This window comes from Thamnophis sirtalis, unplaced genomic scaffold, assembly GCF_051295495.1.
Source record: "Thamnophis sirtalis isolate CommonGarterSnake01/CBP01778 unplaced genomic scaffold, rThaSir2_p1.2 scaffold_7, whole genome shotgun sequence".
Classification (NCBI taxonomy): Eukaryota; Metazoa; Chordata; class Lepidosauria; order Squamata; family Natricidae; genus Thamnophis; species Thamnophis sirtalis.
In genome coordinates, this window is record NW_028261387.1 from 251,399 (window position 1) to 275,000 (window position 23,602).

Below are 23,602 nucleotides of genomic sequence, written 5' to 3' on the forward strand. Positions count from 1 at the left end.
CTTGCTGTCCTATGTTTTCCACAACTGCCCTGTGAGATGGGTCAGATGGAGAGACTGATCCAAACTTAGCTGGCTTTCGTGCCTAATGAAGCCTAGAACTCACAGTCTCCTGGTTTCTAGGCCATCACCTTCACCACTATGACAAACTGACTCTCTTGATCTCAAATCTTGATAAATTATTGTAATTTTTAAGGTAGATAAATGAAAGTTAGCTCTCTTTTTTTATACTAGTTTCAGAACAGACCTCTTAGTTCTACTGGGTATCATTTAATGCAGGAGTTTCAATGCGGCCCTTTTTACCAAAGGGGGGGGGGAGGGAGATGTGATACATCACATGACGACAATGTGAGCCCACAAGTTTGGCACCCCTGATTTCATGTATCTCTTGGAATAAGCAATTTGGCTATTTGATACAGAACTATCATTTTTAGCAGCCAAACCCTCACTCTCATTGAAACTGGTGCAATTTTTCTCCTTTCTTAGAAATATGTTTTGTGAGTTTTTATTCTGGATTTGACTATTTGAACAAGCATGAGAATAAAGTCCGTTTGGTTGTAGTGGTTCAAGCTAGAAATTGGGATCATGTGAGTTCTAGTCCTGCCTTAGACACGAAACCAGCTTGGCCAGCCACCTTCGCTCCGCCGTAGAAAGAAAGCAAACCACTTTTGAAATCTTGCCAACAGAACTGCAGGGACTACTCCAGGCACTCATTAGAAGTCAACAATAACACAAATATACTAAAACGAACACAACAAAAAAGGATCAGAAAATAGTTTTTTTTTCTGGATTTGAAGTGTTATTCATTGCAGAAAGGACTGATAAAAAATAATGGCAAAAGATTAGCCAAGTCATCAGTTCGAAGAAGAAGAAGAGGAAGAAGGAAGAAGGAGGAAGGAGGAAGAGGAAGAAGGAAGAAGAAGAAGAAGAAGAAGAAGAAGAAGAAGAAGAAGAAGAAGAAAAGATAACATTTATACTGTTGATTATAATGAACAATCATTTGTATGTTAGTCCATAAGAAGAAGATCCAAGAATCACAGCTAGGTAATACTTTTCAGTTGGATCATTCCACCTTTTGGATTCAACCCTATTGGCCGTTGGGGCTTCCCTAGAGGCCTGGTTCTGCCACCTGGCCTGGGAATCCGATAGAGGTTTGGAGCCTGCAGAAAGGATGTATGGTTCACGCAGGTTGCTGACTGGCCGCCTCTCTCATTTTACGTCTCTGGTTAATTTGTTTTAATTGTTTTTATTTTGTTTTTGTTTGTTATGGTTCCAACTTGTGAGCTGCCCAAACTCATATATCTGAGATGGCTGTCTATATAAATGGAAGAAAACAAAGAAAGAAAGAAACATAAATGATCCAATATAATACAGGAAATATGAATTCTCCAGAACTTTTAACAAGGAAAACTCACTTGACTGCAGCCATAGTCAACAATTCAAATTCTTCAGACTGAACCACTTGTTAATAATTGTAATCACTGACACAATTAATTGTGCAAGACTAAAGGAAATGGTTGTTCTTCCAGTTACCAAAAGACAAAGTCCATCAGTTCCTCTTACTCATCTTTCCTTTGACAAGGCACTCAAGATGCTGGTTCAAGTTTTGAAGGGTTTCTAAAGGAATTAGCGCACTAATTCCATGTTATAGGAGGACTCTTATGAGGGTTTAGGTATTTGTGGATTACAGTCCAATCCACTTTGAATTATACTCCATAAACATTTTCCTGCAATGAAACTTGTAGTCATTCACATTGAATCACCTCTTGGCATTTGGTCTCTCTCTTGTCAATCAGTGATATGTTTTTACTATGTAACAGCACCCTCTAGTGACCAAATCATTGATTTAATTTTATAGGTTACTTAAAAACCGGTCTCTACGTAAGAATCTTTTCTCAGCGAAGGGCTTCAGGTTATTGCTGTAGTTTGGATAGACACATCACATGTAACAGTTGTGAAGGGCAACATTTTATGTGTCTATTTTGTCTAAATTACTCCCATTAAAACCGTAACATTTTGTTTGTAATATTCTGCATGTCTGAGAAGTTCCTTTGAAGTAATTTTTTCTTTATATTTCAGACTAGAAGTATAGAGGATTGTTTTTTTTTAATTTTTTAATCAATTAAACTGTTGCAATATTTAACTATATGTTGTGGAAAAGTTGGGCATCAGAATGAAACTATTAATCAAAATTTGGCATGAAACAATAATTGGGAATATAAATGTTTCATAACAACACAGGACTACCTGAAATACCGTCTTCTATATGACATATTCTAGGTGTGATATGATCTGATGATAGAGGAGAGCAATCAAATATCATTGCAGTTGCCAATTTTTAAAAAGAGACAACAGTTGGAGGCATCAGGTTAAAAACCAGAAAACTTTTGAGTTTGGCAAAAAGCTTTGGCCAGTCGTGCTTTCTCAACGCTGGGAAGGAGGCAAATTTCTCCTGAAATCTTGCCAAGGAAATTGCAGGGCTTAGTTCAGGAAGTTGCCGGGAGTCGGCACTGATGATGATGATGAAGGAGGTATGGAGATGAATTTCCTATTACAGAAGCTGCCTATTTATAAGAAACGGGTCGTTTTAAAAATCTATGCATGTCAAATTAAATCTATTCTAGTAAACAGCACCAACAGATCTGGACCAGCTTCAATCTGCCTTCTAATCATGCATTAGCTATAGAAGCCAGATGGGTAATTTTCAGCTAGTCGCTCTGTCCAGTCGTTCTGTCAACCTAGGAAGAAATCAACGGCAAACCATCTCTGAAAATGTCATCAAGGAAATCGGACGCTTTCTCCATGTAATTGCCAACATATCTAAAACTCTTCTTTTAATTTTAATTTCTTTCCTGGCAACTGTGGACCTATTTCAGGACATTGAAAGCCTCCTGCATACTAATGGTCACATGTTCAAGTCACTTGCAATATGATTTGGCAGTGGAGAATATTGTCATCAATCTTTTACCCTGCACAGATCACTCTTTCATTGCCTTTGAGGAAGTCCAGCTCAGGGAACTAACTCCACCAATTGGATTCCATCTTTACTGGAAGTGGCATCCAGAGCCATCTCCCTGGGCACCATAGCCTTTGGCTCTCCTGGGTTCCAGCGTGCACAGGCACATGCATGCTGGAAACCAGAAGCTCGGCTTCCCGATGTGTGCATGTGTGCCAGGGAACTGCTCTTCCGGTTTCCGGTGCCCCCCCCCCCCGTGCACGCAGTCCCGTTTCGGTTCTCAGCGCCAGAAAGGTTCGCCAACACTGATATAGGCCAAAGTAAATAATCTTTAAAGTCTAGCTTCAGCGTTTGGGTTGAAGCCAGGTGCTGCCGGACGAATCACACTGTGCACAACTACTGTAGTGGCCAAAACCTTTTACACTTCCTTCTTTCACACTGAGGCAGTCATGGCGTCTCTCACAACATGTCCAAGGTCTCCATTCTTCTCCTTCCTGGGCCTCCGTTTACATTCCACCCGAGACCCCTGCTCATGCCCCTCCCAGGGTCCTTCTTTCACGCTGGCATGGCGGCAGAGAGAGAGAGAGAGAAACCACACTCGTTAATTGTCAAGGCAGCCAGGAGATGAGTCTCTTTACACAACTGTGAAGGCTCAGAACCACCAGGGCCTCGTGAGAGGGCAAGGACGCTGCAAAGGGCAGCTACGGTGGCAGGACAAGCTTCCTTTCTGGGCCCAGCCAGAATTTCTTAGCTGATGCCTCCCAGAATATACTAGCCTGCCAGGCCAGGCCGGATCGGATGGGTACAAATGACCAGAGGTGTTCATCGTTTATAGCTTTGAACCCAGTGCCAGGCTATACACGATTTAAAGCTATACACGATTTACACAATTGTAAAGGCTTAGGCCGAGGTGGCGCAGTGGTTAGAGTGCTGTACTGCAGGCCACTTCAGCTGACTGCAGTTCTGCATTTCGGCTGTTCAAATCTCACCGGCTCAAGGTTGACTCAGCCTTCCATCCTTCCGAGGTGGGTAAAATGAGGACCCGGATTGTTGTTGGAGGCGATATGCTGACTCTGTAAACTGCTTAGAGAGGGCTGAAAGCCCCATGAAGCGGTATAGAAGTCTAACTGCTAAAGGTGGTAGCCAGGACATTGAATTGCACCTCGACGCACACCAGTCCCCACTGCAGTTCACAAAGCAGTGGTGTTACCACTGCTCCAAGTAACCAACCCCATTTGCCACCCAGGCTGCCTTATTCTGCACCGGCTGAAGTGCTTTCCAGAGCAGCTCCAGGTGGGAAGCACTGCAGTAGCCCAGAGGGGAAAGGACACGGGCCTGACTGACAGTGAGCAGGTCCTCCTGGTCCAATAAGATCCTCCCAGAAACCTATTTGGTTCCCACACTGACAATATTCAAGAAGTGTTTAAAAACCTTTGAGACTAAACACATTTCTTTTGCTTTGGTTTTCTGCTTTTTAGGACAAACTGTTGTGGACTTAAGTGGCCTCTAGATCTCGTATCTAAATACAATATAAATAAAATATCTACCAAACTGTGAAAAAAATAAAGCTCTTTCTTTTTCATTGGCATCTAGCTCAAAATGCATGTGGGCCGCCTGATAGAAGGGAACGTGAAGAACCCGTGGAAGGATTGACTGAAGAGTCATACGCACATAAACACGTAATATCATACAAATGCCGTCCCGGATACGCTAAAGCTTGGCCTATTAAACTTGAATGTAATGATGGAGTCTGGAAATTATTGTCTCCTGCAAAGAGCTGCACAGGTAAGAAATAATGTTTTGCAAAAGTCAGTGAAGAAGGATACTGAAATGTTTAAGAAATATTTTTTACCCTTTCTGATTCGTAGTTTTGATTATAAGTCATCAAGTTGATGTTGGCTCTTGGTGATTATGTAGATAGATTTTTCTCCTGGACAATCTGTCCCCAACTCGTCTCAGGGTTCCAAAAGTCAAGTCATCACTGCTTTAACTGTGTCCTTCAGGGTTTGTTGCCAGGGTTTGAAATGGATTCCAAACATTAGAACCACCATTAAAAAGCACAACAAAAATGTTCTTTCTGCGTCAACTCAAAAGTTCAGACTGACCCAAAAGTTGTTGATACAGTAATACAGAGAGATTACTGACTCTATCATTTGTGCTTCTATAACTGCCTGTTTTGCATCTCATTTGGAGACCAAGGACCCAGAGTATGGAGGAAGAATGGAGAGGCCAATCAAGCACAGTAATCCCACCGTCATTGAACCAGGTTTTGGTGCTTTTGGCAAAAGTTGCTCTCATCAGAAAAGAGGACTTTGGACCACTGTGCTTCATTAAGACCAGGGTCAACGCATCCGTCTACCAGGAGGTTTTGGAGCACTTCATGCTTCCTTCCGCAGACGAGCTTTATGGGGATGCTGACTTCATTTCCCAGCTGCCCACACTGCCAAAAGCACCAAAACCTGGTTCAATGACCGTGGGATTAGTGTGCTTGATTGGCCAGCAAACTCACCTGACCTGAACCCCAGAGAGAATCTATGGGGCATTGCCAAGAGAAAGATGAGAGACATGAGACCGAACAATGCAGAAGAGCTGAAGGCCGCTATTGAAGCATCCTGGTCTTCCATAACACCTCAGCAGTGCCACAGGCTGATAGCTTCCATGCTATACGCCGCATTGAGGCAGTAATTGCTGCAAAAGGGGCCCAAACCAAGTACTGAGTACATATGCATGCTTACACTTTTCAGAGGTCCGATATTGTTCTATGTACAATCCGTATTTTATTGATTGCATGTAATACTCTAATTTTCTGAGATGGTGGATTTGGGGTTTTCATGAGCTGTATGCCATAATCCTCACAGTTATGACAAATCACGGCTTGAATTATCTTGCTTTGCATGTAATGAGTCTGATCTCATATCTTAGATTCACCTTTTAAGTTGCATTACTGAAATAAATGAACTTTTGCACGATATTCTAATTTTTCAAGTTTCACCTGTATATTGAGCAGATCAGAAGAAGGGCTCAGAAAATATCTACAAACCCCTCACATCTGGAAACCCTCACATCTGGAAAATATCTACAAACCCTCACATCGCTTCAACACCTCCTCTCGGGATTTCTCTCTAGGGCAGTGATGGCGAACCTTTTTTGGCTCGCGTGCCAAAAGTGGGGGGAGCTCAGGGGGGTTGTGCGTGGGCATGGCACTCCCATAATGCTATGCGCACGACCACAGTGTGCATGTGCACACGACCAGTGCTCCCCCCCATTTTGGCATGCCTTTTTCACCCTCCCCAGGCGCCAGAGGCTTTATAGGAGCCTTAGGGGAGGGTGAAAACAGCCTCCCCCATCTCCCAGAGCTGAAGCCCCCAGAGCATGAAAAACTGGCCCTATGGGCAAACCAGAACTTTGGGAACGGACTTCTTGTTTGCTCACAGGACCAGTTTTAGCCCTCCGGAGCATTCAGGGGCCCCTAAAGGCTCCGAAGGGCTAAAGTTGGCCCTACGAACAACCCGGAAGTGAATTCCGATTTGCTCGCAGTGTCATTTTTTGCCCTCCGGAGCCTTCAGGGAAGCTTCCTGGGGGCTCCTGAATGCTCCGGAGGGCTAAAACCGGCCCTATGAGCAGAAGTCCGTTCCCGAACTTCCGGTTTGCCCGTAGGGCTGGTTTTTCATGCTCCGGAGGCTTTAGGGAAGCCTCAGGAGGGCAAAAAATGGCCTGAAAAGAAGGCCGAAGTCAGCCTTGCATGCCCTGACAAATGGCTACGTGTGCCACCTGTGGGACGGGTGCCATAGGTTCGCCATGATGGCTCTAGGGCATGGCAAAATAATTAGACACAGGGACAGTTTTTCCCCTCATGCCATCACTCTGCTGAACACCTTATTCTTACAGGGCTATCTTACATCTAAGTATATTTACCCATGTGGTATGGCTCTAGTATTATTATAATCCTTCTGTTCTTCTTTAATATTTCCTCTTAGTGGCGGTATGATGATGATGATGATGATGATTACTCTGTTGCTTTTGCACAGAGCTTTTGCACCAGAGACAAATTCCTTGTGTATCCAATCACATTTGGCCAATAAAGAATTTTGCTCCATTCTATTCTGTTTCTGTTCTATTCTTCCACTTTCCCCAGTATTACAATTTCATTAGAAATCTGGGTCTTTGCACAATTTGTTCAAAGTAGGATCCATCCAACTCACTAGAGCAGGGAGGCAAGGAATGTTCCAGGTCCCAACCCCTAAGGAGGTCCACCTGGTGGGTTTCAAAGACGGGCTTTTCCCATGACGACTCTCTCCCTTTGGAGAGGAAGTTAGACAACTCTCCACTTCGATACCCTTTCCCTGAACACTTGGCTATGCCAGAGGGCCTGGGAAAACCAGAGTGGGATGACCCATCCAATGGCTAATTTGACTGTGTGTTGTTGCTGGACTGGATGGGACTCTTATTGGTTTTTTTTTTTTAATTTTATTTTCTGTGCTGTCCTTTTATTGCTTTAAGCCACCTAGAGTCACTGTTTTTAACTTGATACCGAGAACCATGAATTACATTTGTTATCACGAAACATAGAAGTTGCCTTTCAGACTGAATGCCAGGAGAAACACATAACTCTTCCATGAGTAAGAACTTTGAATTTGCCATGTAATTTCTTAATGAAAGGCATTTCATATGATTGCATATCATTCAGAATATCAGAATTTGCACACCAATAAGGTGAAGCAGGAGTGCAGGAATTCTGAAAATAGTAAGACCAGATTTAGTTCATAATAACAGCGGGATAGGAAAGGTGAAATAGGCAAGGGGAGATTCAAGCTCCGGGCAGTCTACGGGCTTCCCAAACGCTAATTTTCTTGTTATATTGCATTGCATTACATTTCATTTTAATTTTCAGGAAGATCTTGTGGCAGCCCTGGAGATTCTGATTATGCCAGTTTTGAACTTGCCAAAGGAGAAGATTTTACTTTTGGTGCCCGTGTTGTTTATACGTGTAATGAAGGGTAATATTTTTATAATTGTTTTTCACCTTTCTAGTTGTTCATTATATACAACCTGTGCATTAAGGAAAGCAAAAGCTCTCTTTCCCAAAATGATAATTCGTTTATATTGTATTTTAGTGTGGGAGTTTGTAACGTATCCTTACAGCATCCTCTCTTGCCTGCATCTAGACCTTGATATATGGCTAGTCTACAAGAGAAAAAGGAAGCCAAAAGAGGGATAATGGGTGGAAAAAAACAGTTCATGACATTCACACACACACACACACACACACACACACACACACACACACACACACACGTACATACACACCCACCCACCAGTTTGGCGTAGTGATAAAGATATTGGTTTAGAAACTAAGAGACTCTGAATTCTAGGTTTCCCTTTGGATATGTTTGATACCTTGAGTCATATTTCAAAGGAAAGATAAACACACACACACACACACACACACACACACACACACACACACACACACACACACACACATGAACCAGAGGTTGGTTGCTCCCGATTCATCCCGGATTGGGTAAACTGGTAGTAGTGTTGGCGGGAAGCTCCGCCCACCTGCCCAGACACTTCTGCACGAGCAAACCAGTAGTAAAAAGTTTAGAAACTCACCCCTGACATGAACATACGTACCCATATGTATCTATGCATACGTATACAGAGACTTTAAGACTGGGGCAATAAGAGAGTCTGATGTAATATAATCTATAGCTCTTGTCTGGCCATCAAGAGGGTGGACACTGATTTAAGAAACATCTCAACATTAGCAGAATTTCCATCCTTTCCGTCTTCAGATATTCAGTGAGATTCTTTATCTATTCAAGTAGAGATTATGGATTTGTTCTTGTTAGGGAGTAAAAAGCTAACAGCTAAATAAATACCGTACTCCTTAAAACAAATAGCTTGTACTTATATTCTCTAACTTGACTAGAGTATGATAGTGCTGTCCTCAACCCTGATAAACAAGTCACCTAATTCCTTTATTTTATATGTGAAATCCTTATTTATTCAGATGCAGTTATTCTCAGGAAATATAATCCTGAGTGTCTGATTCTCAAGTGTCATGGATGTCTTTAGCTGTGATCCCCCTGAAGTGCATTGCAACACTTCACTCTTGAAATCACAAAAGTGGGGGAGGCTCAGTGAAAAAATACCAGTTAAAACATTCATCTCTATAACTTAAATAACTGCGATGGAGAAGAATGCACCAGTTCTCTGAATAAATGGTTTCACTGTCAAACCAATTTGATGACGTATTTCTTTTCTCTTAAGATCGAGTTGCAATCTTTTCCATATTTTACCTTAAAAGCAATATTCTTTGTTCTGTTGATTGTTTCTGATGTATGGCAGTGTTACCCTTTTTCATAGCCATGTTGGCTTTGCTCTATTGGATTGAGTGATCAGGCAATTTTTCATAAAGTTGTGCAGAGATCTATTTTAGTAGAAGATGGATAGATGGTCTGCTTTCTGTTTCTTGTGTTCTGCATTGTTGCAGAATATTTGTGCTCATCTGAATAATGTACATACAGTTTACAGCTGGGTTATTATTTTATTATTAGTGGAGCACTTGGTTAGCGCAGGTGGTTTTTGTGTTTCTAATTTGCTGCCATTTCTTCTGCTAAAAAGGTTATCAAGGAAATGAAGCGTGTTCCTTCCATTGTGGATTTAATTCCTTTGAAGATGTTGTTGATTATGTCATGGGTCTTCATTAGTTGTTCCTTTATGTTATGAGGAAAGTGTCATCTACATACTAGATCCTTATTTTTTGTGGTATGTGTTGTAGCTATAGTTTCTAGACACTGCGTTGCAGTCTCTGCTGTGAGTCTAGAGAAGGAAGATCCCATGGTATTCCTCTGGTTTGTTGGTAGACTTGTCCATCAAAATGAAATGAGGTCGTGGCAGAGATTGATGAGATTCATGATTCTGGGTTTTTCATTCTTAGTGTATTTAGTTAGGTCAAGTGTGTTGTGAAGTACTGCTGCCATGGAGTATTTCTATGGGTCTATGAATATAAAGAGTGCAGTGACATCTTATGAAAACATAATCTCATCTTCCCTTATTGTGTCTTTGATTTTTCTGACGGCACTGTAGTTAATAAAATATTTGCTTCTCTTGGAGATGTCCAAACTTTTTGTAAGTTCTTTGACTATGTTGTATGTTAGGATCCCTGATAATGAGACAATTGGATGTAGAACTATGTCGTGTTTGTGTGTTTTTGCATCCATACAAGTTTGGCTTGGTGGAACTTAGAAAACAGAAAGTTAAAAACAAAAAAGGGCTGAAAAATACAGGTTTATGCAAAGGAGGTCATTCATTTTATAGTCAAAAATGGGGGATCAGCAGCTTGAATTTGAGGACATCTGATGGATTATAAATCTTTAAGGAGATTTACACTGTTGCCACACAAGCTGCCCATGATAACATCAGATTGACATGATTCAGCCAAACTGCAACTTTCAGTTTTCACTGTATTTCATTTCAAAGTTTTACTGCTTTCTTAGTAATATCGTGACTTTCTTTTATACCCCATGCCTTTTTTTTACAATATTGGGATTTCTGCATTTTAAATTTATAACTCAAACCAACTCAATTTCTTTTTCAAAGTGACCTTATTTTTCTTTATTGACTGTTTAATTATCTTCTGTTAAAATGTTTGTAGACATAAACTGTATTTGTGCAATGAAATACTGAAAAGAATTTCTGCACTTTTTTCTTTTAAATTTGTGTGAGAAACCCGAATATCATAGCAATATAAGTGAAAATAGACAACAGTATTACTGTTGTTTCTTCTGAACTTATTTTATTGCTTATTTGCTTCTCTCTGGAATATGATGTGTATTTTTGTAAGAGACATCATTTTGCAGTGTTGCTACGCAATGTTATGATGCTCTTAAATTTTATCTCTTATCGAACCCTTCATTAAATATTTGGACCACACGATGGCACTGCTATGCAAGGGACAATTAATTGAAAGTTTCATTTACACTGTTTGAGCATTTATCCTTTTCACTGTACTACATATGTACATGTTTGTATTTGTCTGAGAAATCCAAACAAGATATTTAGTTTGGTTAAAACAGACTGCAATTTTAATACATTTTAGATTTATATAAGATATGCAATATTTGGTATTTTATAAAATATTGTAATTGTAAAATGCATACCATATCTTTTAGATGCTGATTTTCATTTAATATACCTCTCACTACAAGAGGGAGCTCTAATACAGATAATTATTCCTGGGATTTTCATTACAAATCTTTAAAATACTTTATTATAGTGAGGTACTAGTACTGAGTTGTTGTTTTAAAAATATGTGACCTTTTGTTCCAAGGGCTTCTGGAAACATGGAACCTTTGGCCCATGGGTGACAATATCTCCTTTATATGACCCCGTAGTCCCTATTCAGGTCAGAGTCTGGGCAACTAGGTGAAGCTGAGCGTTTCCTGGCCAAATTCCCTTCCTGATGCCTACCTGGAATTCATAGCAGTTATTTTTTTCTTTGTGTCCTATGAGGAAACATCTGCCTCTACCTAGGATTGAACAAATAACCTACTGAGTTGGAGGCAAGGATGTTTACCACTGGGCCACCATGCTGCTCAGTTCAGATATACAATCATGTGATTGTATTCTTGCTATATTTAATATGTACAATGTTGCTTTTATATTATTTTGTGCCCCTCCCTCCCCATCCGTCTCTTTGTTTTTTAAATAAAAAATAAAAAAAACTTGAATATCAAACACTGTTTTGTAAATACAATATTGTATAACCAGAAGTGGTTTTGAATTTGGTGATAGTTTCAAAAGTTTTGGAAGGGAAAATGAATTTAAAAGTTGTGGAGAATGAGTTTTTCATTTTTTTCTAACTCTGGGAATAAATATCAAACTTGTTTCATCTTCTATATTTCCAAGAATGATCAGTAATCATTAGAATAATGCATCTTCTCAGTATGTTCTAAATCATGATAAAATATGCTTTGATATATAATCCTTTTGCAGTATCAGTGTGTTTAGTTCCCTATTTTTTTTAATTATTAGGTATAAGATGCTCAGCCAATTTAATTACCGTGATTGTCGAGCAAATGGATGGACCAATGAGGTTCCTCATTGTGAAAGTAAGTAGGTTCTCAAAAACATTAATTGGCTTCACTTCCCGTAACCTGCCATGGTTATCAAGCAATATCATTTCTGGCTTTAGTTGTGAGTTTCAAAACCATTCAATTTCTCTTATTGATTCCCACTGAAATAAGCTCTTCACCTAAATGTTTGTAATCAAATGTTTTAAATGATTTATACTACTATCTGCTTCTTTTAAACAAGAGTTATATAATATTGTTTCATTTTTTTCAAATAATGAAATAAATTTGTTTTTTGGGGTGGGAGAGTTTGCTTCATTATATTTCATGTTAGGCACTTAAAGTCCATATGCCAAAACTTAGAGAAAGTCCATACTTGCAGTCTTAACGTGGTGCCTCTTCCTTACTTTCTGGTTGCGTCTCTTGCATAGTTCCTTCTGTCACCTCCACGTCTTCTTTCAATGTTTCTGGCAAATCTTAGGATATTAAAACTGAGATGGTCAAAACCTCTTGTAGGGGACGATTGGGCTGAGCCCAAGGGAGGGGCAAAAGACACCAGAAGCCATGAGATCCTGCACGCCAGAGGTGGCCTGCTCCCAGTTTGGCCCGTATCAGGCAAACCAGCAGTGGTGGCGGCGAGGGGCTCTGCCCACCCGCCTAGACGCTCCTGCGCAGAAGCGCCACGTGCCCATGAGCGAATCAGTAGTAAAGAAAATGGAAAACCCCCCCCCACTGCTGCACCCACTTTAAAAACCTCAGTCCAACCCTCCCTGAATGCTTCCCTTATATCCTCCCGCACATTTCTCTTAAGAGCCGGTTGGCCAGATTCTTGTAGAGAGCTTAAGCTTGCAATAAATCTTTATATTCATTTGAGCGGCCTCATCTCCTGATTTCTCGGGCACTTGATACCTCTACGATTTAAAATTAAAAACCTCTCCCTCCAATTACTCTCAACAGCGTATCTTTTTATGTTGAGCTTTTCAGTCAAAAATACCCCCCCCCCCCCGTTTAGGTAGCATTCTGATTGGAACTTCTTTATCTGTGTTGATTCTCAACCTGGTATTAAAATGTTTCTGGACAGCCTAAGCTCCTGTCTTCCTCCTAACAAAATACACAAGAATATCCACTGGTGCGTTTCTTAACTTTGCCTAATGCATGCGGATCCCGTACACATTACCTGTCTCTGCCTGCATATCATCTCCATCCCATTACGGAAATTTTGTAAAGATTGAACAACCTTCTCTTTATCTTCACTGGGGTCCTTTGAAACCACTCTGAATCTCAGAGATAATTCTTTTCCTTCTTTCATTCCAATAGATTGTGTAAATCTTTCCCCCCCCCATCCTTCTGTTTATTATTTCTGCTTTATTTTATATTTTTTAAACTTTGTTTCACCTCTCCAGTCAACTGTCCTAGAGATGCTTCAACATTTTTTATATCTCTTCTTTCACTTCCTCCTCCACATTTACAAATCTTTCTTCCAATCTCCCTTAAAATGTAGTCTTGTCTCTTTTAACAGATTCAGATACATTCTTTCCCAAATCTTCAATTTTTTTAAAAAAATCTTTGGAGAGATCATCTTTTTCTTGGGTGCTCTAACAATCCTCTCCTTCCTTTTCCAAGCTTGCTGATTTCCATGTAGTATCCATTCCATTTATTTGCAATCCAGAAAGAGAAAATGAGCCAAGTCCAAAAGTAAAAGGGGGTTTCTCTCTTCTCCCCTCCCATTTGCCTTTTCTGTATTACCTTAAGCTTTGGTCCCTTCGGACACTTTGAAGTTCTAAAGTCACATGCTCTCTTTTAAAGTTCCTTCAGCTCATTATTTTGAAAAGCCCACCAATTGTTTCTTCACTAAAACTCTAAACAATCTGTACTCCCACTCACCAAGTAGTTAATTGTTCTGCTATTTCCAAAAACATTTTCCCCTTTAAAGTAATTTGAATGCAAATGTTTTTAAGAAAGTGAGGTTAAAGGCTCCAATGTGGATCTGAGCTCTTTGACTTTCCCGAGTCTTCCGGCCCCTCAGATGTACAAATCAACCGCGAGGACCTTAATGTCCAGCCGTTTCCTGACACGGAAGAGCCTCCCGGAGCACAGGGAGCAGCCTCTTGGTCCTTCCTTATCCAAGGAGGCTCTGGCGGCTCATCCAATTTTCAGTCTTCATCACAATATTACCTCCACTCCTCCAGAGACAGCCTAGCCTACCATTGTTATCACTTGGGAGCCACATGCAATCTTAAATTGTAAATTGCACAGAGATAGGTCTGCTTATATTCTATCCTTAAAACATAAATTTACATAATAAATTACTCATCTAGAATATATATATATATATATATATATATATATATATATATATATATATATATATATATATATATATATATATATATATATATCCTTGCTAGATTGTAATATTTTAGATTTATATTTGCACAAATAATTAAAACACATAGACAGATATTTAAAAATTAAAATGTGGTATGTTACATTTTTATTTGTCATTTTATTTTTGTTTCGCTAATATTTGTCTCATCTATTTGATTTTCCCTTTTGCATTGTGTTTTTTTACCTAAATTTTACTGATTATTGACCAAACAAACAGATTTACCATTTAATTAGTTTCATTTCATTTACCATGATTTGGAAATTAAAGTTAGCTAATTTTTTTTAGTGAAATCTCATTTTTGGATCCTTTTCGATTTGCAATTGAAGATCTTCTAAGAGTAACATTACCAGCTGGGTATTTTAAAGCCCTGCATAGCATGGGTGAAGTCTCGGTGGGGACCCATCTCACCCTAATGGGGCTGGCCCACCCCCAGGTCAGCAGAGAGGGGATCCTGGTGATTCCCCCGGTGAAAGAATTGGCCCTCTGCCTCTGGAACGTCTTACCCCCTGAGGGGAAATTGACTCCCACCCTCATGGTGGGAGCATTAAGACCAGGCTCTGCCACGTGGCTTGGGGACCCAATGGAGGAACATCATACTTGAGGCGTGTCTGGTTCCTCCCCTCCCGCTGTGCCTGGCTCCCTTTCCCGCCATCTTTTCTCCTTGATTTTTATCTATTAAATCTGATTTTATTTGCTGTGTTATATAGTGGATGGTTTTAATGTTTTCCAGTGTTTTTATCTTGTAAGCCACCCAGAGTCATTGGATATGAGATGTCAAATACATTTTATAAATAAATAATGTATTTCATTCTGTACTTGTCTTTTAATTTTTATATCTTCAGGGAAGAAATTCGTGTTTGTGTCTGTTAAAGTTCCTTATGTTACTTTCATCCCATCTAAATAATTGTAATGTTATTTTTGTATTAATTATTCCATCTAATTGTTCTTTCATGTTTACAGTTGTTGAGAATTACCTCATCTTATCCAAACCATTAAACTCCTGAAGGGTAAAAGACAGTTATGGCATCTCACCCCTTTATCTCCAATTTTTACTCCTCTATTTATTCATTTGTTATGTCATTCAGCCCACATTTAATTAGCTTACATAAATATCCACTTTGTGAAAATATACAGAGTATATACAAAATGTATATACTATATATACAAAATATACTACAGAGAATATTTTCAAAATTTGAAACCACAAAAAACTTGATAATTTTTGCCTTAACTTATCTTTTAGTGCATTTTTCTTTAAGGTGCCTCAGTATTAGCTTTGGGTATGTGAGTGAGAAATTATTTCTTTGCTTATGTCTTTATTGGTTAAGTATATTTTACATAAACATTGTTACAATTTCTGCAATAATATAATGCACTTTGTGGTAATCTATTTTCCATTATTTGCTCAATTATCCAATGTGATAGACTAAAAGATTTATAGGCTGATTGAGTCCACTTGTCTACTTTTAATAGATTTGTATTTCTTAATGATCACAGTAAGATCATTGGTAAAATGACTGTGTTTTTGTTTCATTAAAAAAACATTAAATTTGCCATTTTGCTGGAAACTATAGTGTGCAGACCACTAGATTTATGGGTGGTGATGTGTTTCATTTCATTCCTTGCTCCTTTTTTCTGAAACATTTCTTAATTAGCTTTATATCACAATATTACTTTATTTGCAGTCAACAAATGTCCTCCAATAGCACCAGGAAGCAATATGAGGATTCTTCAGGGTGCAAAATATCAAACGAATGAAGATTATTTATCTGGTGATCTAGTGATATTTGGATGTATTGCAAACTTCAAAATAAAAGGATCTAATAAAATTACTTGTACAGCTAACGGCACTTGGAGTGCAACTGTCCCGGAATGTGTAGGTGAGTGAGGGGAAGTGAAGTGAAGTCTGAGTTGGAGTGATTAGGACACTCCTTTGTCATGGCTGGATCACTCTTTGATTGGCTTGGAGTTCTTTGAGCTGCTCCCCACTTCAGAAAGATTGGACCCATTTGGTCTGCCTCGGACAACTGATAAACCCCTATTGGTTCTAAATGGAACTTTCTAAGGGAAATGGGAGACCTAGAGGACCACTGGAGGACAAGAAGAAGGGAAGCCAAGTGAGTGTGAGTTAGAGCCATTACTAAGACCTATCCAATGGTGGGATTCAGATTTTTTTTATACTACCGGTTCTGTGGGCGTGGCTTGGCGGGCGTGAAATAGCTTGGTGGCTGTGGTGGGCATGGCAGGGGAAGGATACTGTCAAATCCCCCATTCCCTCCTGATCAGCTGTGACTTGGGAGGCCGAGAATAGATGGGGGCGGGGCCAGCCAGAGGTGGTATTTACCAGTTCTCCAAACTACTCAAAATTTCCGCTACCGGTTCTCCAGAACTGGTCAGAACCTGCTGAATAGCACCTCTGGACCTATCTCATGATAATAGGAACAGTGAAGTATCCATAGTATTCTGTCCTTATTGCACCTACCGTATTTTACCGTATAAGACGCACCAGAGTATAAGATGCACAAAGATTTTGAGGGGGCAAATTTTTAAAAAAAGTTTTTGCACTTTGCAGACCTCCAAAAAATGGCCTGTTTTTTCAAAAAAGGGCCTGAATAGCCTTTAGGAGGCTTATAGAGTGGCTCATTTTTCACTTTTTTCTGCCCTCCCCAGCCCCAAGGAGCACCCTGAAAGCCTCCTAAAGCCTCTGCACGGTCATTTGGTGAAGGGACGGGGTTTCGGGAGGCAAACCCAGGTTTTCCTAAGTTTTGCGAGGAATATGCTAGGCATATGTTGGATAAATTATTTGTTTTTACTCCACATTCTAACCTTGAGAGAAGCCGCACGGAACGAATTGACACTTAGTCTGGTTTCATTGTGTGGGAGAAGTTTAAATCCTGACCATTAGCTTGGCCATCAGTCTAATACATCCAGGTCCCCCCTGGTAGCCTAAGGCCTCCTGTCAGGTGAGATGTGGTTGGGTTCTGGCAGTTGTAAATTCTGACTTGGGAAAGAGGATGGTCCTTCCTCCACTTAATGAGCCAGCAGTGTAGTCTTTCCTCAAGAAGCCGCTACTAGCTGGACAAATATTGTCTACTATTGTCCCCACCTGCCCTTCCTGGGAAAGGATATTAAGAACAAACAGTTGCTTCAGAGAAATGTGGAGGAAGTTCTGGACTTTCCCAGTTGGATTTTAGAGCTGAATGCAGAATTAAAATGGAATGGATGATACCTGTGGTGAGAATGGGATGCATCCATCCTTTCTCGCCTTTGTCTTTTAGTGGCCTTTAATCAGGGTAACCTTCCGGGCCGGCTTCCGGGATTGGATTGGGTAGCCCTGCACGAGTTCTCCTCCTTTCTCTGGGACAGTTTTAGTCAGCGTTCATGGAAGGAGACGTCCGGCTGTGCAGGGAGCCTCAGTGCTCAGCCCCCTCCCCACTTCTCTTTAATATTAACAGGAAGAGATTGGTTGAGGCTGAAGGCATTTCACGTGATTGTGAAATAGTAGGTTTATCATTGTTCATCCCAGCGAGTATGAAAACGGTCACTTTTTCAACCCCCTCGTACCTGAATCCTATTACGATGAAAAATGAGATTAAAACTACAAAGATATCTCTTTATTCTGTAATCTTTTTAGAAATACGGCATATTTTTTTAATTCAAGTGAATAAAGAGGCTGTTAATGAAAAAAACCCTTTTGTTTATATTTTATGGTAGAAATAAAATGTGGGGCAGACTATATTGAAAATGGAAACGTGTTATTTCCAAAGCTCACCTATAAGGAAGGTGAGAGGATACGATTCTCCTGTAATGAAGGATACACGTATGTTGACAGACAAGAGGCCTCATGTACTGAGAATGGATGGAGTACATTGCTTCAATGTAAAGGTCTGTATATGCTTCTAATGGTCACGGTTGTTTTGAAATCTTATACACCTTTTATTCTTCTTGCTATGCATGCCCAGAATTGCATCTCCAATCAATCTGATCTGATTAAAAACCTTGTGGTAAAATAGTATGTTTTTATTTGATTTCATTTTTATCAGACATACAGAGAACAAGAATAACAAGCGTTGTCTTAGAAGACTCACCCTTCCTTTTTTTAACAAGTAAAAGAAAAATTTGCCTCCATTTTCTTCTAGCTCTATGGATTATTTACACCATACTGAATTGATTTCCTAAACTAGCTATAGTTAGTTTTAAAGAGATAATTCAAAAGGAGCTACTAAGTCTATAATTTCACCATTTTAATAATCCTTGATTAATTAAAAACTCAGGGTTCATGGTTTCCTGGAACGTGTGGATCCAAATGGCATATTATACTTCCTTTAATCTTAATTGATCAGACTTAGAAATGTCTTTCTTCAAAGAAGGACCTTATTTTTCTGACGATCATCTGAGGCAAACATTTACCTCTGTCTGCAATCTTTCATAAGTAATATGGCTCAGCAAGAAATGTGGGGCCAAAGAGGCATGAATGTTCCATGTATCTTTTCTTGGACAGAGGAACATAATTCATCAAGCTCATTTCTGTCACAAAGTGTAGAAAAAGGAATGGTTTCTTTTAGGGAAAATTTGGGAGATAGTCCCGCAAGGGAGCAACTCAATCTATTTTCAGGATATGTGCAAAGGGCAGAATTGATCCAGAAATCAGGTGACTATCTTTGTTTCCGAGAGAAATCACCTTATGACTTCAGTATTGGTGGTGCTTCCATTTGGGTCCTAATTACGCTCTCTTTCCCTTCCCTGAGAATTGTGAAATCACATTAAGTCAAGCAGCAAAGTAAGAACAGAGCAGCGGCTTTAGGGAAGGGTTCTCCAATGGGGTCAGGATTGATCCCCAGGGTCAAGGGTTGATAAATGGCTGTTTAAATAACTGGATGATAAACGATGAAAAGTAATTTGCAGTCAACTAATCTTTCTTCACCTCATCATTGGCATCCTTCAGTCTCGAAAGACTGTGGTATCATGCTCTGGAAAGAGCTCCTAAAACAGCATCTGGTGTGGCTAAAAGGGCCAATTCGAGAGTGGCAATCCCTTCCACACTGAGGGCATTCCGTCCCCTGCCCAGCCCCCCAATTTCACGGGTTCCGGGACTGACTCTTTGCCTCGGCCAGCCAAACAAGGGTCTCTTCGAATTGGAGAAGGCCATGCGGCGTCTTGAGCCTCCAAGCTAAGGAGGACAAGGTTTCCCAGCTGTTAATGCCCATTCCCAAGGCCTTTAAACCCCTCCTTCAGATATCCTTGTGTCGCAGCTGTGGTCTTCACCTATGGGAAAGATAAATGTTCCTGTTCAATGGTGTTAAAGATTGACCACCTATTTTTATTCGTATTCCTCCATAGAAATTCAGTGTTTCCCTCCAGTGGTGGCAAATGGCCGCTTTGAACCTAGACAAACTCAACATATGTACAATGATAAAATTGAGATAATATGTGATGAAGGGTTTGTCCCTAGAGGCCCAAAGCATTCCAAATGCATTGAAAGAGGTTGGGATCCTCCTCCTGCCTGTATACGTAAGTAACTTTGTCTATGGAATTTCTCTCTAGAGCAGAATTGCTTCATTGTTTATGAATAATGTTCTTATAGTTATGATAGTTGAGGTGGGATAATTATGGTGGTAGGAGAATAGTTTATCATAGCTATCAGTACGGTAACTTAAAGGGAGAGGCTGCAGCAGATCCACTGTGAATGTTCGGATTGGATGGGCAGGTTGAGTGACCAGAAGGGCGAGCGAGTGGCCAGAAGAGGGGAGTGGCGAGCGGGTGGGTGTGGGCAGGGCCAACCGGGGGTGATTTTTACAGGTTCGGCGAACTGATTCAAATCGTCCCTACCAGTTCGGCCAAGCCGGTCCAATCCAGTCGAATTTCACCCCTGGTTGAGGAACAACTTTGACTAAATGAATGATGGAAGGGATGTTACTGAAATGGCAGAACAGATGGCCAGAAGACCAAAAACGTTTGAACAGAAGTGGCTGGAGAAATGAAATGAAGACTTTTAAAGAAGGAAAGGAAAAGGCAGTAAAAGTTAAAACTGTCTCAATCTAGAAAAACACAGATCTCCTGTCCTGACTTGTTTACAGATACTTGAGAAACACAATAAATACTCTCCAGCCTCTATAAAGGTTGTCAAAAGCCACAAACTATTTAAACACACCTGAAATCGGTGTTGTCCAAACACAGTCAAGACTGAGTTATCCAAAAGTGATAATTGGGAAATTAAACAGGGATCTGCGTTTTCTTTCCAATTCTGATGCCGAAACAGATTTGCATAAAATTGAACGCTAAAAAAAATCCCTAAAGAGGCAAAACCATCAAAGAAAAAAATAAGTTAGCCAGAAGGTGGCCAAGTAATTAAGCTCTGGCAGCACCTTCCTAAAATGCTCCAAATTTCCTGCATAATTACCACTGAACACAAAATCTTTAACTCAAAGGAATTCACAAGTCTTTTCAAAACAAAGAATTCTAAATCACAATGAGATACGATGTCTAATATTAGGGCAATATCATTATCTGAATAGAGTCTTCAGGAAAAGATGCCCTGAAGTGGGGTATATAAATTTCCATCCTGCTTCAATGTCCAGTTATTGAATTAAAGTTGCCAAACTGTTTCATGGGGGAAAAAGGGGAAAGTAAACCCCTCTAGTCCTGGCCTGTGGATGGAGCCACTACAGCGTACTCTGAGTGCTCTCCCAAATGACTGGAAACTTTTGGTGGGGAAAAATAATAAAACTCCAGAGGAAAGATCAATCTCTGGACAAACCAGAAATTGTAAAATTCTCTCTGTTGAAAATCTCCTCAAAGATACTAGGGAGGTTTTGCATTCTTATCAGAGATCATAAGATACTTCTTGGAATTTTATCTTGCGAGGCTGCCTGAGGTATTCATAAAGCTGAACTTAAACGTTGTGTTCCCCTAACTTCTACGGTGACTTTGAAACAATTCAGCATTATCCAGAAAATCGACCTCTAAATTCAAATACCTTCCTGGGTGGACATTCTACCTCTTTCAATATAAATCTGAATCAAATCAGCTCCTGTTTGAAGGGTCCTGGAGGTTTCTTGAGAAGCTGCTGGGAAGATGGAAGTTCCACTTTTTGTCTTAAAACACCTAACTCTTTCCCTTGGCCACTATTTTACCAATCTAAGGATATTCTTGTATTTGAAGTGCATATGTTTCAGGGCACATGTTTAAGCTTATAACTGGAAAGAGAAAAAAGGAAGAAAAGCCTTAGGGAAAAAGCTGCACAAATTTTCTTGATATCAAAAATGTTTTTATTTCACTGGAAAAAGTCATCTCTTAAAATATCAGCTGAGGAAAGCATTTTCTTTTAGGACAAAGCAATCTAAGCTAGTCCTCAGCTTGTTATTGATGGAAACCTTGTTAAAGGTCTCTTGGTAATGAATAGTATCAGAATTCCTGATCATTTAGTATTATGGGATTCAGCAGATCAATCAAAAGGTTGCTGTATGAATGAAGTGTTTGATTATATCAAAAGCCGAATCCCTCTGGAAGAGAAGTGGAAACCACACTCGAAAAAGTTTCATCAAAAGCAATACCCATATGCATCAGCTGAACCTGTTCCTAGGAAGGGATTTGCTGGCTACATACCATTCTGCTATAATTATTCACCACAACTCATCACTAGTTAGTAGTGGCAAAACATTTCAAAAGCAAAGAGAGACACTTTTAAACTTGAGTGCAGGAGAACATAAGAAAACAGCTAATCGTGAGAGACAGATCGGGTGCGGAGAAGCTTAGAGGTTTAATTTTAGAAATCTTAGTGACGCTAGGCCCAAGATTACTGAGGAGAAAGCACAGAAAATCCTGCACATTGTGATGAAGCTCTTTGGGAAGTATTGCAAGGAAAGAATTGTTACTTTACCTGTGTCTCCAGGAAGGTTTTTATTTTACAAAAGGCTTTAAAAGCTTACTTCTTTCTTACTTCTCACTAAATACTTTTCATTAAAGATATAAGAGCCAAGGTGGCGCAGTGGTTAAATGCAGCACTGCAGGCTACTGCTAGATCAGCAGGTCAGCGGTTCAAATCTCACCGGCTCAGGGTTGACTCAGCCTTCCATCCTTCCGAGGTGGGTAAAATGAGGACCCAGATTGTTGGGGGCAATATGCTGACTCTCTGTAAACCGCTTAGAGAGGTCTGAAAGGCCTATGAAGCGGTATATAAGTCTACTGCTATTGCTATTGCTATAAACTTTAGAGCCAGTGTGTTATAATCATGAAGGTGCCAATCTTGAAACCAGAAGACTGTGAGTTGTAGTCCCATCCTAGGTATGAAAACCACCGGTTAAGATGGGGCCAGTCCCTCTCTCAGCCCAGTTCCCCTCACAGGGTGCGTGTGGGAGAGAAAATGGAAGCTGGAAGCATAGCTACGTTTGCTGCCTTGACTCCTTTATGAAAAGGCAGGACGAAAATATAATAATAACAATAAGAGCAAGAATCGTAACGCTCGAATAAATCCCCGTGCGGTGATAAAACAGGAAGGTAGAAAGAACCCCAGTCCTGTTTCTCAGTATAAGACCGAAGATGTCGAATCAAGACCTTTCCATTCGCCCCACAGCCCTCACGGATTGTAAGCAGAAGAAATAAGGGCCTTTTATTACCCCGTCGCTCATTATCACTCTCTGTTCTCCCTTTAGATCCAAGGCAGAAATCCAGATCAGGTTCTGATATTATTGCACTAGAACAAACAATAACATTTAATAACAGGTTCATCTCTGATGAGCGCAGCAAATGAACTGATAGAATACTCTGAATTTGGGGGATGCCTTATTTTTTTTCTCTCTCTCTTTTCTTCAGGAAAGGGCTGTGATTTTGTCCGTGTAGAAAATGGAGGAATGCAAAATTATGGAAAATATCCAAAACGGGAAGGAGAACAAGTTTGGTTTCAATGTAATGATGGTTTTCTGCCTAAAATCAAACATCAAACATGGCAAACAGTGAGATGCACCAATTCCCGTTTTGAACCAGAACCGAAGTGTTTCAGTAAGTAATTCTTTCCCCTTTGCCAAATCCAGGCAAACCAGGCGGGGCAGATGCTATCCGGATCTTCTTTAACCTTAAAGAAGTATCGTTCTACAGAGATCTCAGCCGTTCTTGGGTTGTTCTGCCTGCTGGGGTGATGCTTCCACTCCTGTCTCTTCTCAAGGGACCCTAAAGGTTGTTTTG

General features: G+C 40.2%; 1 protein-coding gene across 1 annotated transcript in view; it reads left to right on the top strand.

The window, feature by feature from the left end:
• LOC106554120 (complement factor H-like) overlaps positions 1–23,602 on the top strand; it is a 94,487-nt gene that overhangs the window by 4,645 nt on the left and 66,240 nt on the right. The window contains 7 exon segments of the mRNA XM_087720741.1: positions 4,547–4,738; positions 7,845–7,950; positions 11,996–12,072; positions 16,108–16,302; positions 18,137–18,307; positions 19,763–19,933; positions 23,234–23,419. Of these exon segments, the coding sequence (XP_087576867.1) occupies positions 4,547–4,738; positions 7,845–7,950; positions 11,996–12,072; positions 16,108–16,302; positions 18,137–18,307; positions 19,763–19,933; positions 23,234–23,419 (1,098 nt within the window).